Raw genomic sequence first — 18,334 nt, forward strand, 5'->3', positions numbered from 1 at the left:
GCACGCACACAAACGCCGCACGCGACTATTATCTGCCATTTTGTAGCGGGGTTACAAATTGAGGTGTGTGAGGGGGTCAGGATGTGTTCATGCTGCCTTTGTACCTGTGGGCAAAGCAGCAATCCGACTAAATACAGAACAAATAGCTTTATCCCCTTGCTTCCTCACCTCAAATGAGGTCACAAAAAGGGGACAGAATAAAGGTACTGTGCGCACTTATACTTGCAGCAGACTGATAGCAGCACAAACATAAGGAAGATGAATAAAGAAAGCCTTTGCGCACATATCTACAGCACATAAATACATAAATTTATAATGCCCCAGTCTGCTGCATATCAACTACGCTTATACCGACAAATTTGAGTCTCCGGGGATTCGTACTTTGACGCATAACCATCTCAAAACGAGCAGATTTGTTTACAACCTGCTCACACTTTTCCCCGAAACACACTTTGATGCATACACTGTCCAATCAAAACCACTTTGAGTGCTGCCGCTGCGGCTGCCTCAAGTGTTTGACTGAGCAGGAGGTTTAGTAAAAGGCGTCATCGGGAGAGCAGCTCGTTCAGCTGAATGTGTGGAAATGTGAATTTAAATTTGAGTGATGAAGAAAATGTTTGCATTTAATTTTATTTGATGTGCAGAAACTGACATTAAAAGACACAAAGAGAAATAGGTAAATCTAAATGATTGTATCAGTAAGGCATGTGCAATCAACTTGATCAGCTGTGAACCTATTTTATAATTATTGTTGTCCACTGCCAAAAAATGGGAAATGCAGTCAATTTTACAGATATTGATCTCAAACTTGATGTAATATGCAATATGTCATGCTCACATACTCTGGACAGAAACCAAATATCTGATGGCTGAAAAAGCAAAATAATGCTGCCTTTTTATGACTAGTAAGCCACTTCGTATGTGATAATAGAGAAAAAAATGTCTACTTTTATTAACCTAATTACAACAAATTTGCAGTGACCGCTAAAGATTAGCTATCTGCACAAGTTTAAGAAGAAAGCCATAGCACCAGTCTGAACCTTTCTCATTCAGGCTAATTGCTAATTTCAATGATTGGGAGCGGACAATTACTGCAGCAGGACAAATAAATCAATAAGAATCAGAAAGTTTGCCCGATAACAGAGTTTTAGATCAGAGGAATGGGGATTCGGTCACACTCTGAGCAGTGAAGCAGCATTAATGAGTGGTTTCAAAATCTGATAAAGCTGTGACCCAAGGTTTGAGCTGACTTTGTGATTAAACATAATATGAAAGTTTATTCATGCTCACTGGGCAAACGGTGGGCACGAGGATGCAGGAAAAAGACAGAAATGCTGTACAAATGAAATTCATCTGCATGAATTTCCCGGCAAAAGCATTTGTAGTTTATGTGAACTGACATGCTGCATAGATTACAACACAGAGACTGAAACACAGGTTGTGGTGATGAGAAAAAATCTACATGATGGCGTATCTCAGTCGAATATTGTCACTGCTGAGCAAAGACTTCGGCATGTATAAACACAACTTTTTTCAGAAAATGAAAGAAAAGTCTTTCACAAGTTCACAAACTCCTTTTGTCACTTTTCATTGGTTACCCATCCATAAAACCACGAACGGCCAATTGAGTTGACCCTTGACAATGGCAGTATTTAAATCCACTACCCCTTATGACTTCAAATAAATGACAAAAGGGTTACTCTAACACTAATATAGTCAACAAAGTCAAAAACAAATATGCACTGAAAAGTTTGCACTTAAAACCAGACAAAACTATTAAATTGCTCTCACTTGGGACTCTATTGATGGCTTTCAGTGGCCGAAGAACCCGCACCGTCCGAATGGCCGACAGGTTGATGTTCTGCAGGTCCAGTGAGTATTCCACCATCCTGAATATACAAAAAGACACACACACACACAAAGAAATTCAACATCAATCAGTTCTTTTTTTTCAATAAGCAGCTTGTTCAAAACACGACAACATTGGATGACCCCTGACATGGAGTCATGAATCAGAATCAGTGGTCATTTTTTTGTTCTGCCGTACCCTCCCACAGCAAAGTGACAAAGCACCAAGAGGGGGAACAACATGAAAGAGAGATGAGAAAAAGAAAGCCGAATAAAGGGATTCATTCTATTCTAAACGCTGCCTGCAGGATGTTGTATCTCAGTCAGAGCCTGGCATCTGTTAGCAAGTCATTTCCACGACATGGCTAAGCTGTTTGTGCCCCCAAACCCAAACCACTTTCACAGGAGAGCAGTCACGGTTCGCCATGTGTGTCTGTGAAAGCAGCGTGTCTGTTTGATTGTGTCACACATACACACACATGCACACACGACTCTCATCATCAACACAGATACAGCTTAAGTGCATGAAGTGCTTTTTTTTAACAGTGTTTTTATAGTTTTACAGTGTGTAATAAATGACCAAATAAAAGCCACTTTGTGCATGTATTCATGTTTGTTATAGCAATTAAGCATGTGGTGCACATAACGTAATGTGCAGAGGGCTACAACATGATACCAACAAAACTGTCACAAGTTAATGACACCTGGAGCTCAGCTGCTGGCTTTGACAAAACAAGCTCACATTCTGTCACATAGAAAGAACCCACGGACCATTTCATTTACAGTAATGTGATACTTTATTGATCCCACAGGGAAGCTTGTTCCATTTGCCCTTCACATCCAGCAAAGAGCCACTTAAGAAGGATTACTTCATCACTGGCGGTTTATTCATAAAGTGGAGAAATATTTAAAAACCAAGATAAAACCTTGAGGTTAAACACTGTCTCTGTTTGTACTTGCGTCAGTATTTCTTGTGTTTCATTTGCAGCAAACGGTAAAGAATCTGTCTTTGCAGGGGTGTTGAAATACTGCAGACCAATTTTTCTGTCTCTGCGTCTCTCGAAAGTACAGAAATGCCACACAGCGGCTTGATGAAAATGTCAAAAAGAGAGAAGAGAACAACAGTTGTTCTGGGGCCAAGCTTTTCCATCTGGACACAGTGGTCTTATTACAACCTGCCTCAGAAACAACAGTATCTGCACCAGGTCTAATGATTCAATGTAGGCTGCCAGGAGACTAAACAGAGAGCTTAAATGTCAAAAGGAAGCTTTAAGGCAATTAAAACAACTCAAAGATACAATATTTGCTTTTTTATGGTGCTTGATGATGTTATAAAGTGACATGTACATAAAATACAAAAACATCCTAAGGTATGTAAAGCAAACTCAAACATGTACCTGCATGTGTGTGACATGCATATCTCTTTGCATTGTGTTTATTTGTGTGTGTATGTTGTTGAGAAATGTGTCTTTCTGTAAACATCAATCACATCGCTGAGTTAGGTAATTAATGGATTGCATGAAGTCTGTTTTTCATCGTTCTTTTTTTTTTTTTAATTTTTACATTTGTTTTATTTCTTTATATTTTTTGTGACACCTTTTTCTCATTCAGGCTTTTACGTGACAAGCATGCGTGTTTGTGTTCGAGTGTGTGAGCAAGTTCTTTGAGAAAAGCTTGAGGGTAAATCTAAGACAAAACAAATGAGAAGACTTAAGAGGCACCTTGACCATGAGGGAGATGAAAAACGATTTGGTTTTAAATCTAGACACTAAAATCCTCCATGTTTTTCTGGTATTTTAACTTAAAAATCATCAGAATGTTTTCCAATGGTGTCATTCGAATCAAAAAAGCAGTTCAAAAAATGTCTTTGAAATCTTAAATTTTGGCGTTAATTGGATTTTTTTTTCTATTTGTTTTCATCTACACAATTTGTTGAAAACAAAATAAGAACGTTTTTTAAAACCACTTCTCCATTTCTTAGTGATGCCTGTGTTGTTGTCATTAAAGATCTCATCAGCTAAACACGACTTTAACATTAAGAAGTATGTATTTCTGCCGAGTTTTATAAAGCTATTCATGCATTTAGAACAAGGTAGTCAAATGATTATAAAACTGCAGAAAACAAATTCTTAATAACAAACTGGAGAAAGCAAAAATGAACACTAAGGAAAAAATCAATAAAAACCTGCACGTTTTCAGAATCCACGGCTTACATATAAGCTAATCATCACTAAAGTCCAAATATTACATGGACAGTAGTTGCTTCTTGACAGGTTTTACTGAGAAGTCCAGATTCAACAACAGATTGCTTTTATCTGGCACATATGTTTAATTCTCAAAATCCTTGCAAAGGAGATGTGTGCCACTAAACAGTGTCTCTCTGCACTGGCACAGTTTGCCCGTATTTAAATTATATATTATAACAAAAACTGTCCGTTCTTATATATATTACCACCCGGGCAAAAAGTGCATAATTCTTAAAAAAACAAAAGCTGTTTGCATTTAGTGTGAAAAATGTACTGTTTCTTAAGAGCTGGTGGTATTTGTTTTTCAGGAGAAGAAACAGGAAAAAGGAGCAATTTGCTTCATTGCTGCCTTTTTTTAATAAAGAAAACAAGGGGATGCAAAGATTTTTCTTTAAAAAAGCACAGTGTCACTTATTGATTTGTAAATGCTATCCTGAACATATTCCCTCTGTGATACAGCGAGCTGTTGTTTATGCAATTTTAAGGAGTGCTGTTGTACTTCATCCATCATGACATTTAGCTCACTGTGAAAAAAAAACAGTTTTCCATTTTTCATGCCTGCTGTGTTCGTGTCAGACAGTCATATTTAGATTGTGCAGCGAGGGACAGCTGAAATGTGATTCAAAAATAGTTCAAACTGCTCACACCTGCTTAAGCTGATGAATGTGATTGTACTGGCATATAATTAGCACCCTTCGTTTTGTGAATATGACAATAAGGAGGAGTAAATGGCAAGTTTAAATGGTGTGTGACAGTCAGATAAAAAGAGTATTTTACCTGCACTTTATTTTAGATGTCAGTGTAGAAATAGTTTTATGATGTGAGCTTAAACAACCAGTTGAAAGCTTCAACAGCTGCTAAAACCTGGGTCTAGGGCTACATTTTGCCTTCTCACTCTCAGAATTAGTGGACAAAGTTGACCATGCCTCCTTATTTTGGCTCATTAGTCAGGCTGATTGTGCTTATTGAGGATGTAGACATTAGACCGCGTTAAAAAGAGCAATTATTTTTAGATTTGTTGAATTAAAAAAACATTTTATTTCAGTGAAGCAGAACTTTACACATATTGTGCGTCTCATTTAGCTTGTGAACTCATATAAGAGATATGAGATGTCCCTAGATGGCTGGTTTTACTGCACTGTGTGCTTTTTTGTTGCTTAATTTTTACATCTGCCTTCCTCCGTTCAGCTTTGCATCACCCAAAATATCGTTCTAACCTTAGTATACCATTTCATCTAGAATTTAGTACGAGAACAGTAAATACCAAGACTTCTTCTTTTGAGTTTTATGGCAGCTGAACACAATGCTACAGGTATAGTATGTCAAGTAAAACTATAAGTAATGATAACTCTATATGTGTTCTACATTCTTTATTAATTACTGCATCTGTATAGATTTAAATTAGTCTGTCTACATCACAAAATATCCTAGAAAAGATAAATTTACCTGCTTCACCATTGACGTCTCACCTGTTAATTTACATAAAAACAGGACTGTTTTCTATTCTTAACTTGTTCAACTAAAATAGCATAAATTTATTACAGCTAAACTAAAGCAACAGAGCAAGTCTTCAAACTTCGACTGAGTTCAACAGATGAAACCAGCCTCATCCAGGCTTAGTCAAAATATGTCCCATAATCGCCCTTATAGACATGCCTGTCCTACTCTTTTTTTGACATTTCCCCCCTATAGGCATACATTAGAATAAATATGGAGGTGAAGACTAACTTTGAGTAGAGAAAGCTTATGCCTCATAACTGGAAAAATGCCAAGGAGATATGCAGCAATTTCTGTTTTTACTGCAGAAACCAGAGATGGTAAAGGGAAAAAAAACCTTTCTGTAGTGAATTAGGCTGATATACATAAATACACGCATAACAAGATAAAGTAGATCTCAGAGGCCAATTTGGATGACAGACTGTTGAGGTCTGACGTGAGAGTGACATGTCAAGGAGAAAGAAAGAGTCGAAGAGGGAGTACGAATGAACGAAGTGATGCCCACGGGTTACAGACAGCGTGCTTATAGGAGAACATCAGCGGTAATTTGGCCTGGCAATGGCGGCAATACGAGGTGTTCACATAGCTGCAGACACACAGTATTAAACAGACTACTGGTTTAAACAGAGAGAGCAACGCTACGCCTTAAATGCACACACACACACTTGCATGGAGAAACTCTACACATCCACAGGGGATAAACTGATTCAGGTCAAATGAAGATGAATGTCCCTCGACTTACCCTGCTTAGTCTGGAGTTCTGTTCATTGTTTTTCTGCTCCTATATTGGTAACTTTTAAATCCATTTTTCTTCTCACATACCTCATAGAAAATGATCAGCTTGTGATGCATTAATTCCTAAAAAAATAACTTTAACCCACGATAGTCAAATAAAATAAATCATTATCTTTGAACTGGCTTTATGCTACAAGCTTTTGAGTTAGCTGTTATAAACTCATTCCCTAAAAAAATGTACCTTTTGATCACAATGTTTTGGGAAGATGTAAACCCATATCTAACCTCCCTTTTATCTTTAAAATACTAGAAAAAAATGTCTTAAAGCAGCCAGCTGCTCACTTGCAATATAAAGGTTTGCATGAGGATTTTTTAGTGGATTAAGAAAAGAAACAGTGCTAAAACTCCTTTAGTTAAACCTACACATGACATCCTCGTTATTTTTTAAAAACTTCATTTTACTCAGTCTTAGTGCATCAGTTGATACAGATTAAAAAATGGAAACAATCATTGTGATTAAAGTTACAGCTAGACTGCCTGAAATTGTGCACATTGTGTCATCCAGGCCTTTCAGTATTAGTTATGGCATTCTACAGTGTTCTGTGCTTTTTTTAAATCTTTTATTCTTTTTCTGGGCAAAATCATCACAAAACATGCTATGAATTTTCACTGTTCACATGATACACAGCTATTTATCTAAAAACACTCTAAACAAGCTAAAGTTGCTAGACCCAATTCATGTAAAGCCCCTTTAAACCTGTAATTTTTAACATTTAAATTAAAGCAAGACTAAGGTGATTGTCCCTGATCCCCAAAATCTTTGGATTTCTCTGAATGTCCACATTGTGGCTTTGAAAGGCATTACATAAACTCCCAGTCCAACTGTTAGAAAGCTTGGGGTCATTTTTGGTGAGTATTTATCTTTTAATTGTCACCTTTAACAAGGCTTTGGAGCAGCTCTCTTTTATATCTGTAAGATATCTAAACTCAGTTTTACTAATCTCCTTCTTTTTCAATAAAAGTGATGTCAGGTCCCCCACAAAGCCACCATGCCAACAGATATATGTCCTCACAACATAACTAAGTACATTTAAACAGACTTTCATTATTAAGCATATCTAGTTTTTCTTTTTACTTGGATCATAGCAGATGTTGGAGCAGATGTGTTTTCTTTGTGTGCGTGCCCATGCATCACTTTTCCATGGCAGCAGTGATGAACCTATATACATATACATATACATATACATATACATATACATATACATATACATATACGTATAAGAGTTATGCATGAACTCAGTGCTGGAACAGTATGTTAAATGTGTGTATGTTGTTGTGAGGAGATGAAGGCTTCAGAAATGGATGTCCTTTGAGAAAACTATTTATCCTTCAGTCTGCATACACTGTAAAACCTGGACAATAATAATCGATCATTCAGTATCAATTCCAAATTTGCAAATTGTAGCTTAAAACTCAAGCAACTTCCAAAAACCTCTAAAATTTAAAGAGATACGTTTCTGTAACTACTTTAAAGTCTGAAGGCCAGCTGTCAGACTGTAGATTCAAGCCCACCACAATTTGGAACAGGATGAAGCAGGCAAAGAAAAAGATGGACACGTAATTGCAAAATAATGTTATTTGACCAGTAATATAATGGGTGAAGGCGCTGAGTCTTGCTGACTCACAGTTCAGTCACTGTAAAAGCCACCAATAATTAAGAATCAGTGCTCATGCTGACATGAAACAGTTGCTCACCCAGCCATGACGATGAAAAAGTCCAGTCGGTTCCAGGTGTCTCCCAGGTAACAGCGACGACCAAAGATCCCCAGAGCCACCATCTTTATCACCATCTCCAGTGCAAAGAAGATGTAGATAAATGCATCAAAGGCCTATGAAGGACAGGGCCGGGGGATAAAGATAAAGAAGGAAGAAGTGAGTGAACATAAAGGTGGTTTTGATACATACACACAATGAATGTGTCTGGTGCTATGATGAAATTACACTCTCAAACTGTCAAAAATGTTCTCTTTAATGTAGTAATTCAATCTCAGATGGTAAACTTGTCTAAATTTGAAAAACATTGCTTATTAACAATAAATGTACAGAAAATCAAAATTGGCTCGATCAAATCTGAAAAACTGCAATACTACAGTCAGGCTCCCTGCAGCACACATGATCACCTTTACTGGTTCTTTATTTTTTCTCCTTTGACCCTGCACCAATTTAAACTCTTATAAACAATCCAATATCCACCATTTTCTGTCCATTCAAGGGCAATTTTAACACCTTAAGTGCAGCCGGTTTGGGAGATTTACTCTAAGGTTAGTTATTTTCTAAAACGGCTACCCTGTAAATCACCACAGATTGTCCTCCAATAACACAACAATAAACTGTTGGATGACGTTGAAGATTGATGTGCTTTGAGGGTTTTGTTTGCGTACATTGTTGTTTATTGATCCAGCCAGGTTTAATGTAATCTGAGTGGTTTATATTTCTACAGAAAGCATTGTTAGCAGACATAAAAATTTTAGACAAAACAACTGGTGCTCTGTCAGATCTGAACTATGCTGCAAAGCTCAAATTGCAAAAGAAGTACAAAAAAATAAAAAAATAAAAATAGGGAAAACCAAACCTCGGAGAAAACAAAGATCACTGAGAAAACACAGATACAGAAATGAACAGATATGAACAGATCTGTCCCCTGTCCTGCTCAAACCATTATATACAGTTGACTAGCTAAAGAGCCTATTGTATTTATGGAACAAAATCTTCCCAGTGCTTGGCCCCAGGCTTGAATGGCTGCATTTGCTGCCTTGTTACATATTCCTGCACCGTATTATTCAAACTGCTACTGCTTGACACAGTCATTGTCAAGGCCTAAAAATTCAAATGAACTCAAAGCTGCTTGGTGAAAAGTCATTTGTCTGCCTCACTCAGAAAAAGAACACTGCAGAGCTCCTCAGATTACATCGTTTGTTTAGTTCTGAAGTCAAATATAATGTAAAACTAATTACTAATATATATATACATATATATATATATATATATATATATATATATATATATATATATATATATATATATATATATATATATATATATATATATATAAAATAATAATTCCATAACACATACTTATATATGACCCATGCTTAAAATTATATTCATAAAACAAATCAAATAACACACAAATCTTATTTTCAGGATAAAGCTCTTAGACTTTGTCACCCTCTTTTCTTTCCACATTCGTGGTTTTGCAAGAAAAGTTTGTGTTCATTTTGTTGAATTTAAACTGGTCAGTAATCTGTAGTTGTTGATGACTGATCTTCCCTTTCATGAAGCAACACGCTTTTTTAAAAACACATTTTTACTGTTGTCCTGCTGAAGTGACCTCAGATTTGAAGGAAAAAAATACCTGGTAACCTTGATGGTGGCATATCTCTTTAAAATTCCATTATCTGCAGCTATGGTACCTTCACATATTATATTATGCAAGTCATCATCTGTGCTGTGGATACTCTTGCACCCCCATATCATTACAGACGCTGACTTTTGCACCTTTCTTCGCTAACAGGTGTGATTTCTCATCCTTAGCATGCAGAACCTAGTGCTCATTTCCCCTAAAAAGCAAGTGAAAAATATTTCTGTGCAGAACTAATATGCTGCTTCCTCCATGTGTAATTCGAATTCTGATTACTCTTTGTGAAGCAGCAGAGTGTGGTCAATGATAGTAAATTTCCAATTCCAAATTGGGTCAAGGGGGAGGATAACAGTGGTATGAGCGTGATGGTTTGTTATGCTGTGTCACTTGTGTGTTCAAAGGTCACATGAATCTGATTTCCAGCATCAGTAACCAAAATTCACCCAGACTTTTCTGTGTCCCCGGCATCAAATTTTACAGTGAATGAATCACTATAAAATGTTTGAGGTTTGAATTGTTTTAAGATGGATGCAATCCACTTTAGTCTTGACCCCAGTTAAACTCTGTTTCTTTAAACTGAGATCATCCAAAGAGCTATCTACAACAGGTAACATATTAATTGTTCATACCTTTCCACAAAACCTAACTTTGAAAGATTTGGACTACTTCTTTAAATCAATATTTTGTTAGAGAACATTGTGTGTAAATGCGAGTGTGCTTTATAATACCAAAGCTCTCCCAGGCAAGAAGGAATTCAAAAGGAAAGACGAGAAAGTTTGTCTCACATGCTGTTTAAATGGTGTTTTGATAAATAATGCAGCCTGCACGCTTCACGTGTAATCTGACATTGACTGCGACAGTCAGATTCCCATCGTGCTCCGCTCACTGTGGAAGGGAAATGAATTCATCATAGTTATTTGTCCCCGCTGCCAGCTTCCTCTTCAGTCAGGTTTCATCATCAGTGTGATTTGTAAGGAGGGTGAGGGTGTCTTGTGATGGGCCCTCTCATGAATTGATCTATGAGCTGGTTTGGAAACTACTTTACATGCTGTCATTGTGCCTCTTATTTGTCAGGAGAAAAGGACGAGACAAGTGGGTCATAAGGATTGTGATGGTGGGCCATTTAAAATTAAAATGATGTTATGTGTGTCTTACTTTATTTTTGACTGACAAAATTAACAAAAGACACCCTGAGGACAAATGTTCGCTTAATACTTTCCAATAAATAGGGCAGGAAAAAAAAAAAAGCTAACTGAATTATTTGTGGATGTTTTCTAAATATTATAAAATACATAAAAAAGTTCAAACCAGCATTAAGTTTCAGGTATTAAAATACTTCATTTAAATAAGATAAGGTAAAGTAATTTTAAGTAACATGCCACAAAACAAGCCGTTACTCCAAGTAGGGAAAAAGGAAACCAGTAAATTAGATATTTTACTAAATCAAATACTTAAAATTTTATTTTTTGAAGATAATTTTTGTAGCTTTTGTGGCTTGTTTCTTCTAAAAACTCAATTTAAAACATCAAGACAAATTGTAAATCTTCTAAAAACCAAACAACACTACTGTTAAAAATTATGATCTTGTTTTTAAAAGGGAATGTGATGCTCTGCAGAGCCAGACTGATTTAAAAATTTTTAAAGAGGCAGTTTGGCATTTTGTAGCGTGGGTCTGCTGAGCGGTGACCATATGTCAATACCTTACCTGCAGTAGACAGCAGTCACAATAATCTTAGTTTAGTGAATCATGGAGAAATTGAGAGTAAGGCTAACAACAAGTGTTCTTTGATTTTGCAAACTATAACAGATAGAGATAGTTTGGACTACTATCTAGTGCATATTGACTTATTGACTACTGGTCACTACTCCGCACCACTCCACTTCATAAACCTCTAAACTTTGTCAACAAGTTGCAGAAACAATAATTTGTAACACAGAAAACATGTACTGATCTTGCTGCACATTATGGGTCATGCTCAGTGACCCCACTATATGAATTAATTTTCATTTGAAACTTTTCTTAAACAGAAACCTTCATCTGTTAAAATGATGAACAAATGTGATTCATGTCACAGAAAAGATAAGAGAGTGACTGCCGCTATATGAGCCAATGTTACTGAAGCTGATTTGAGATGATACTTTGTGTACTTTGTGTGCAACCGCTTCCAATATTAAACAATTTTAGTCAAGCATCACTTTTGACAAAGTTGTTTTTTGCAACAATTATCGAGTTTGATCCATGGTCCAGCTTTGTTTCTTGGTATTGACCCAAGTTCACACTTCTACAGGCTCTCAGCAACAAGAAAGCCTTGGCTCTGACTTGTCAGTATTCCAGTCTTGCTCTTGCAGACAAAATTGTCAGCTCATCCTGAGCTAATGTACACATTTTTGTGCCTGTTACTTTGTCTGCTGCCTGCAAAAAGTGAAGTGCTGGATTTCACAGAGGACCAGAGATGCATTTTAGGGCCATGTTAACTATCTAAGCTCTGTCAGCAAAATCACTCCTGTTACCATTAGCAACCACCAGAATAGGACCCCTTCATTCTACCTGGGGACACGGTATGCTGCTTGTTAGAGACAAAAATTGAAGAAAGGGGGAGTATGGGGAGGAGTAAAAATGGCATTAGAAGAAGTGGGAAATAGGAGAAGGCAAAAAGGATTGTGAGCTAATGTTGCAACAATTGTGAATGCTTCAAAATTTGAGCACAATAAAGACAAAACCGGATAAGATAAATGAGTCCTTTTACTGTTTGGGCCGGAGGGCTTTATTTGATATTATAATCCACCCTAATGTGCTGTAGGCAGTGCAACAGCATCTGAAAGGAAGCAGCAACAGAAGCCTCAGACACAGGTCACAGTAGAAAGGATTTTAGTGCCAGTGGAAGTTAGAAATCGGCAACCAAAAGCATGTGAGGCAGAATTAGGTCGCCTGCGTCACCCCTAAAAATTGAGACTTCAGTGAAAAGCAATTACAGTCCCAGAGGTACACACAGATTCCTCCGCCAGCTGGCAGAACACATTGCCCACATCAGCTCAACATGGCTTATCGATACAATAGGAGACTATCAGCTATTTGAAAAATTCAATACTGATTATGTGCTCTGTTTTTAATCATATGGCTTTTAGGAATCAGTGCCAACCTGTTGGTAACTATTATTGCCAGAGATGATTTGGCACTTAATCAATCATGACCACAAGCAATGATACAGCAAGCAGCAACTACAATCCTGAGGAGTCGCATTGAGAATGACATCCACTATATCATATTATGTAAATGGCCACAATTAAAGCATTTGCCAACAGTATTTTAACTTGAGCTGTTAATATTTGGGAAAAACTGTCATACTGTATAAAAGGCTTACCAAGTATTTTCTTTTTTAACTTGAATAAAAAATCTACACTACAATTAGAGTTTAAGTAACCTTCGAACATCTTTGAACATCAGTAGCCACAATTTCAGTGGCTGCTTCTCTTCTCCACGGGTTACCGAATCAGAATGCAGCTCCGCGAGGCTTTATTAATACAAACTGAGTCCCAATTCCCTCCTCAGAGAGCAGGAGGAAATATAAACATTCCAGGAGGTGGGGGAAAAAAAAAAAAACGTCTATCTGAAGTGTGTTTGCATCACAGCTTGAAGAACCCTGACAAGAAGAGGTGTGTTTTCCTGTAATGGCTTGTTTTGTTCTGCTCCTCCCTCAGTGTGATGCTCTCACACACCCAGAGGTCGGCCTTACCTGCAGTATCTGGCAGCGGTCCGAGGTGCAGTCGATGTTCTCGCAGGGCTGGTACATGCCCAGCGTCACGCAGTTGAGCAGGATCACCATGATGCTAATCCTCTCGAACCACGTGCTGACAGAACTGGGGTTAAGGAGCAGTACAGATGAGGAGACACACATGCTTATACAAATTCAGCATGTCTTAAATATCATTTCAGTGGTAAAACAAAAGCTGGATAAACTCTAAGGTGCAGAAATTACTGTCATGCGAGATTTTGTTCAGTTTTAAATAAAACAAGCAGTTTTCTGACAGGATTTTGTTGGTAGAAACAATGCTGCATTAGTGGTCACTGGAAATTAGTGGGCTTGTTTCACTGTAATATAAGTTGCACAGTACCATGTGTGTGTAATAAGATACAAACAGACAAGAGTTTTGATCAATAGTTTATTACAACCAGGTTGGATTCTGAGGTTGGAAATGCTGAGAAATCTCTGAGTTTCCAACTTCAGAAAGAGTTCCAGTTGATTTGTCTGACTTGGAACTCAGATAATTTTGACATCTGAATAAAAATGAAATGCACCGCAAGTTTAAAGCACAAGTTGCTGTTTTGAAAGCAAAGCTGATGAGATATAAAGTCTTTCCAGCTTCAAGTCTTTGCACTATGGGACTTTTTGTTTGTTTGCGGCACGTACCAGTGTGATCAGGCTTTATGTGGATGGTTGCAAACAAACAAGAACCCAAACTGGAAAATAAATGAACAAAAATCTTTTAAGTCACTGTAGACTCCTGCAGAGGTTTTATTTGTGTCAGATTAATTTCAAAGACTGAGTTGCAGGGATTTTTTTTGTTTTGTTTTGTCATATGAAATATTAACATAGCAAAGCAGTTATCCTCTTTCAATGAGTAACGTCTGTATGAGCCTGCTTTTCACAGAGAGACATTGCAAATTAAGGTAAAACAAAGTAGGTTGGGGTCATTTGAAACAAAGCAGGGAAGAAATATATGTAAATATTCTCTTTTTCCAGGAACTTTCAAAATGTTTCAATGTTTTTTGGTGTTTTCTCAAATAAAAAGAAGCACTTTGAGACAATACAATAAAGCTATACTTCCATTTATTTGTGCCTCTCCGTCTCGCTTGCTCCTCTCTGGTGCTGCAGCCCTTTCCTCTGGAGTAACAAAAAAAAATGGTAGAAATAATATCAGAACAATCTGTTTCAAGAAAAGTCCATCTGCTTCCTTGTTCATGTTTTCTCATCTAACAACCAATACCTTCCTCTAAATGGGGGTTTCTAAGTCCCTTTGGGTTACTTTTGTTTTGTTGTTGTTCTCTTCTTTTCCCTTACTGTCTTGTCCATCAATAGCCCTTCAATTTCTCCAGCTCACAGCACCTTAGCCTTTCCTTTCTATTTCTGTCCTGTTTTATTCAGAGGAAATGATGGACAATTTTGCCCTCACGGCGCAAACAAATGCAAATGCTTTGGAACATTTCAACAAGCAATAAAAAATCAATCTCTGGGAAAATGCGTGTGCATGTTATTATGTGAGTGCTTGGTACTCGCGCAGCACAACGAAGAACCCCGTCCTGAGGTTTTGTGGCAGCGAGAACAAAGCGGAGGTATAACATGAAGTGGCAGGGAATCTCAAAACATGAACAAGAACGTCTCTGAAGAAATTCTAAAGGAGGCGAATGCTGCTACTACCAGAAATGACAAAAAACATCAACTTTCTCCTTTGAAGCTCAGTAGTAAATTAGGACTAAACTGTATAGGAAGTATTAAAAAGGAAAAAAAAAAAAGATCAAATGAAACAATAAAGATGCAGACAGTGGCTTATTGGGGTCACCATGGTAACCACACACTTGTGTATATCACTCCCTATCTTACAGACACAAGATTCAGAGATAAACGCAGAATTGAAAATAATGTCTAGTTCACACGGCACGATTTTTATGTCCATTTTTGTCCTGAGTTCCCCCTTCCGACAATCTTAGAACAGGATGGCTCTTAAGTGATAATCTTAAGTGATATTCCTGCCGTGTGTGATGTGTTAAGAGTGATCTGGTCCACTCGGGACGTCGGGAGCGCTCAGATCTAAAAGCCAAGTCTCAGACAAACAGTCACTGAGCCAAAACTATGTCACACTGACAAAAACCCTCGGACTGTAAGTGTCAAAGATGTCTGGTCGTCACACATGTGAATATTAATTTGTCTACAGTAACATAACAATTTACAACAAATAAGGCCCATATCCTCCAGACGCAATAAAAGTCAAAGCGAGTTTGGATGTGTACTCCTCTCACTCTGGGGAGATTTGAGAGAAAACAGTGAGTTTTGTCACAGTGAGAAACACATTGGGTCAAAAAAGGCAAAAATGTTTACATTTAGATGGATAAACTGCTGTATAGTAAGGGTAAAAACTGTAAAAATAGGACGAGTTGAACATCTTATGGTAAAATCCAGGGGTGGAAATTAAAAATTTTTATGTGGGTTTTCCCCGCCTGAAGTGGTATTTTGCTTTTATCTAAATAACATAAGGGTTGAAATGTCATTAATTATCCAACAGCTAGTTAATTTACCAACAAGTCTTTAACTTTGTTTTTTCCTCTCATCAGGGACAACAAGTCCTGTGAATTTGGAGACATTTGTTCTTTTTTTGCAAAAGTTACCAGGGGGAACCAAATATTTCAACCGTCTGAAATTATTAGTTATTATTAAAACACAGGACAAAAATAATTTACCAACAACTCCTTACCTATGTTTATTCCTCTGTATTATGATATTATTAGCACATTTTATTTTTAAAAGAATGATGTTTTTTTGTTTTTTTAATGAGAAATATTTGCCCCTCTAAACAATTCTGTTAATAGATAGGTCAATATTTACGGAGACGCAGGGGGAACCGTATCTGATGGGGGAACGGGGCTCGACATAACAGCAGCAACTCGAGCACATTGCTGCCCCCTATATGTCAAGAGGACAAATAACACCCTTCCTGCTGAAATTGCCACAGTGGCATGTGTGTTGATCAAATTCACCCGCCACTTCAAATATTTACCCGCATTTGGCCAGTGGCGGGTGCTAATTTCCACTCCTGGTAAAATCTCAAAAAACTAGAAAACGTAAATTGCCTTTTTTTGTAAAAAGATTTCAAAAAATTTCAAAATGCCAGTTTAGTCATACAGTTCAACTTCCCATGACCTGTTTAAAATTTGAAAGATGTTTCTACCATGAAGTATGCGTGTATTTTATTTGTGTTGGCCTTCCTAAAGCTGTGGGAGGAGATGCAAAGCAAAACTCTTGACAGGAACAGAAGAATTACAGGCAAATAAAAATGCGGATGCTCCAACGCTAATGCACTGGCCCACTTAACACATGCAGGAAGTCAGAAAGCATTAAGAGCTTTGACATATTAAAGTTATAATCAATAAATATTAGTCCAAAATCGAAGTTGCTTCAGAGCAACTCCTCTTTTTCTGTGCACCACCTTTCACACCCCAGTGTGCACGCCGCCTCACCTCTAGCTTATTAAAGTTAACAGTCTAAACAGCGTCTGCTCTGACATGTGAAGTGACTCAGAGCTGGTTTGAGCTCAGTGTCTTTGTCACACTGACCCCGTACCATTCCCTCCCCAGGGAGCGAAGCAGCAGGCGTCTGACTCACGCCCAGCTGATTCCAGAGCGCTGGCTGATGCATGGTCATGTCACTCCCTAATCATGTGGTGCGGGTGCTAACCGAGACTGACATTAAGAATGCTTTGAGGAGGACGGAAGAGAGGCATGCTGTTATTAGCATTTTATTCGGTTGTTCCTTTAAAGCTATTACACTTAAAATGTCACCAATGAAACCACGTGAAACTGAAAATCTTGTATTTTTTTCCTTAAATGTAGCATCTTCCTTTTCTTACTTCCTAATCTTCTTAATGTGCAAACAGGACCTCCCTTCTGTCTTTACTCCCTTCTCATATTTTCTCTCCTCATCTTCATGATGTCTCTACCTATTTCTATGCCTGTCTTTCTGCGTCAATACAGATTTTGTCAGGGGCTTGCCCTCCTCCTTCAACCTTTTCTTTTTCTGCATGAGGCTTTCTGAATTTATCAAGCTCACCATCTCCATTTTTGACAAAACATTTCAGGATCCTGACTTTATCTTTCTGTCTATGTCCGCGAGGCAGACAAGAAACAAAAATACATTTATTAACCACATCTTGAAAACAAGAACAAAAAAAAAGACTGAAATCATAAAAATGGGAAAATGTTAGGCTCTGGTCCAAAAAACAATTTATTACCTGAGTACATTTCATGAAAATGCTGCATTACCTTCTGCAGCATCCAAAGATTTACAGAACCAGATTCAGAGCTGATATTAATTATTATTTGCAAACTGTTAAACCTGTCGAAACATTGTGTGGCGGCTATTAGAGATTCATTAAGGATCCACTCAAAGAATAAATCTGCTTTGCACTTCAACACATTTGTATTTGTATAGTTCATGGACTTGAAACCACTTTTAATGAAAGCATAGTTTGTGCCAAGTCCATGAAAATTAGATTCTAGCAAATTTTGACTTTTATGTTATGCTGGAAAAAAAGGGTCAATAAAGCATTCATCATTGTTATGATGTCAAAGAAAGGCTGATCTTTAAGCTTTTGTCATAACTCTGTCATTTCACCATGTTACACAAATGACAATATGAAATATTGTCATAATTTTCCCACAGTGTTTTCATTCAAATGGTCGTTTGTGCAAGAATTGAAAGGATCCCCTCAAGGCGTTCTTGCACAGATGAACAATCTGAATACATAATGACTTCTGCCATCAAATCACAGGGATTTAAGTTATAAATAGCTTCACATGGCAAAAAGGCTAGTTAAT

General features: G+C 37.4%; 2 protein-coding genes across 6 annotated transcripts in view; one reads left to right on the plus strand and one right to left on the minus strand.

The window, feature by feature from the left end:
- The window catches only part of cacna1ia (calcium voltage-gated channel subunit alpha1 Ia), a 79,601-nt gene extending 66,009 nt beyond the window's left edge, over window positions 1–13,592 (minus strand). For all 5 annotated transcript variants that reach the window (XM_037978656.1, XM_037978655.1, XM_037978653.1 and 2 more), the window contains exons 1-3: window positions 13,482–13,592; window positions 8,082–8,215; window positions 1,792–1,889 (exon numbers count right to left, since the gene is read on the minus strand). In XM_037978656.1, the coding sequence (XP_037834584.1) occupies window positions 1,792–1,889; window positions 8,082–8,215; window positions 13,482–13,571 (322 nt within the window). In that variant the 5' untranslated portion in view covers window positions 13,572–13,592. The remainder of the gene's footprint in view (window positions 1–1,791; window positions 1,890–8,081; window positions 8,216–13,481) is intronic.
- mapk8ip3 (mitogen-activated protein kinase 8 interacting protein 3) overlaps window positions 1–18,334 on the plus strand; it is a gene marked incomplete in the record, with an annotated part of 1,049,817 nt that overhangs the window by 210,896 nt on the left and 820,587 nt on the right.

Source organism: Kryptolebias marmoratus, linkage group LG12, assembly GCF_001649575.2.
Source record: "Kryptolebias marmoratus isolate JLee-2015 linkage group LG12, ASM164957v2, whole genome shotgun sequence".
NCBI classification, from domain to species: domain Eukaryota; kingdom Metazoa; phylum Chordata; class Actinopteri; order Cyprinodontiformes; family Rivulidae; genus Kryptolebias; species Kryptolebias marmoratus.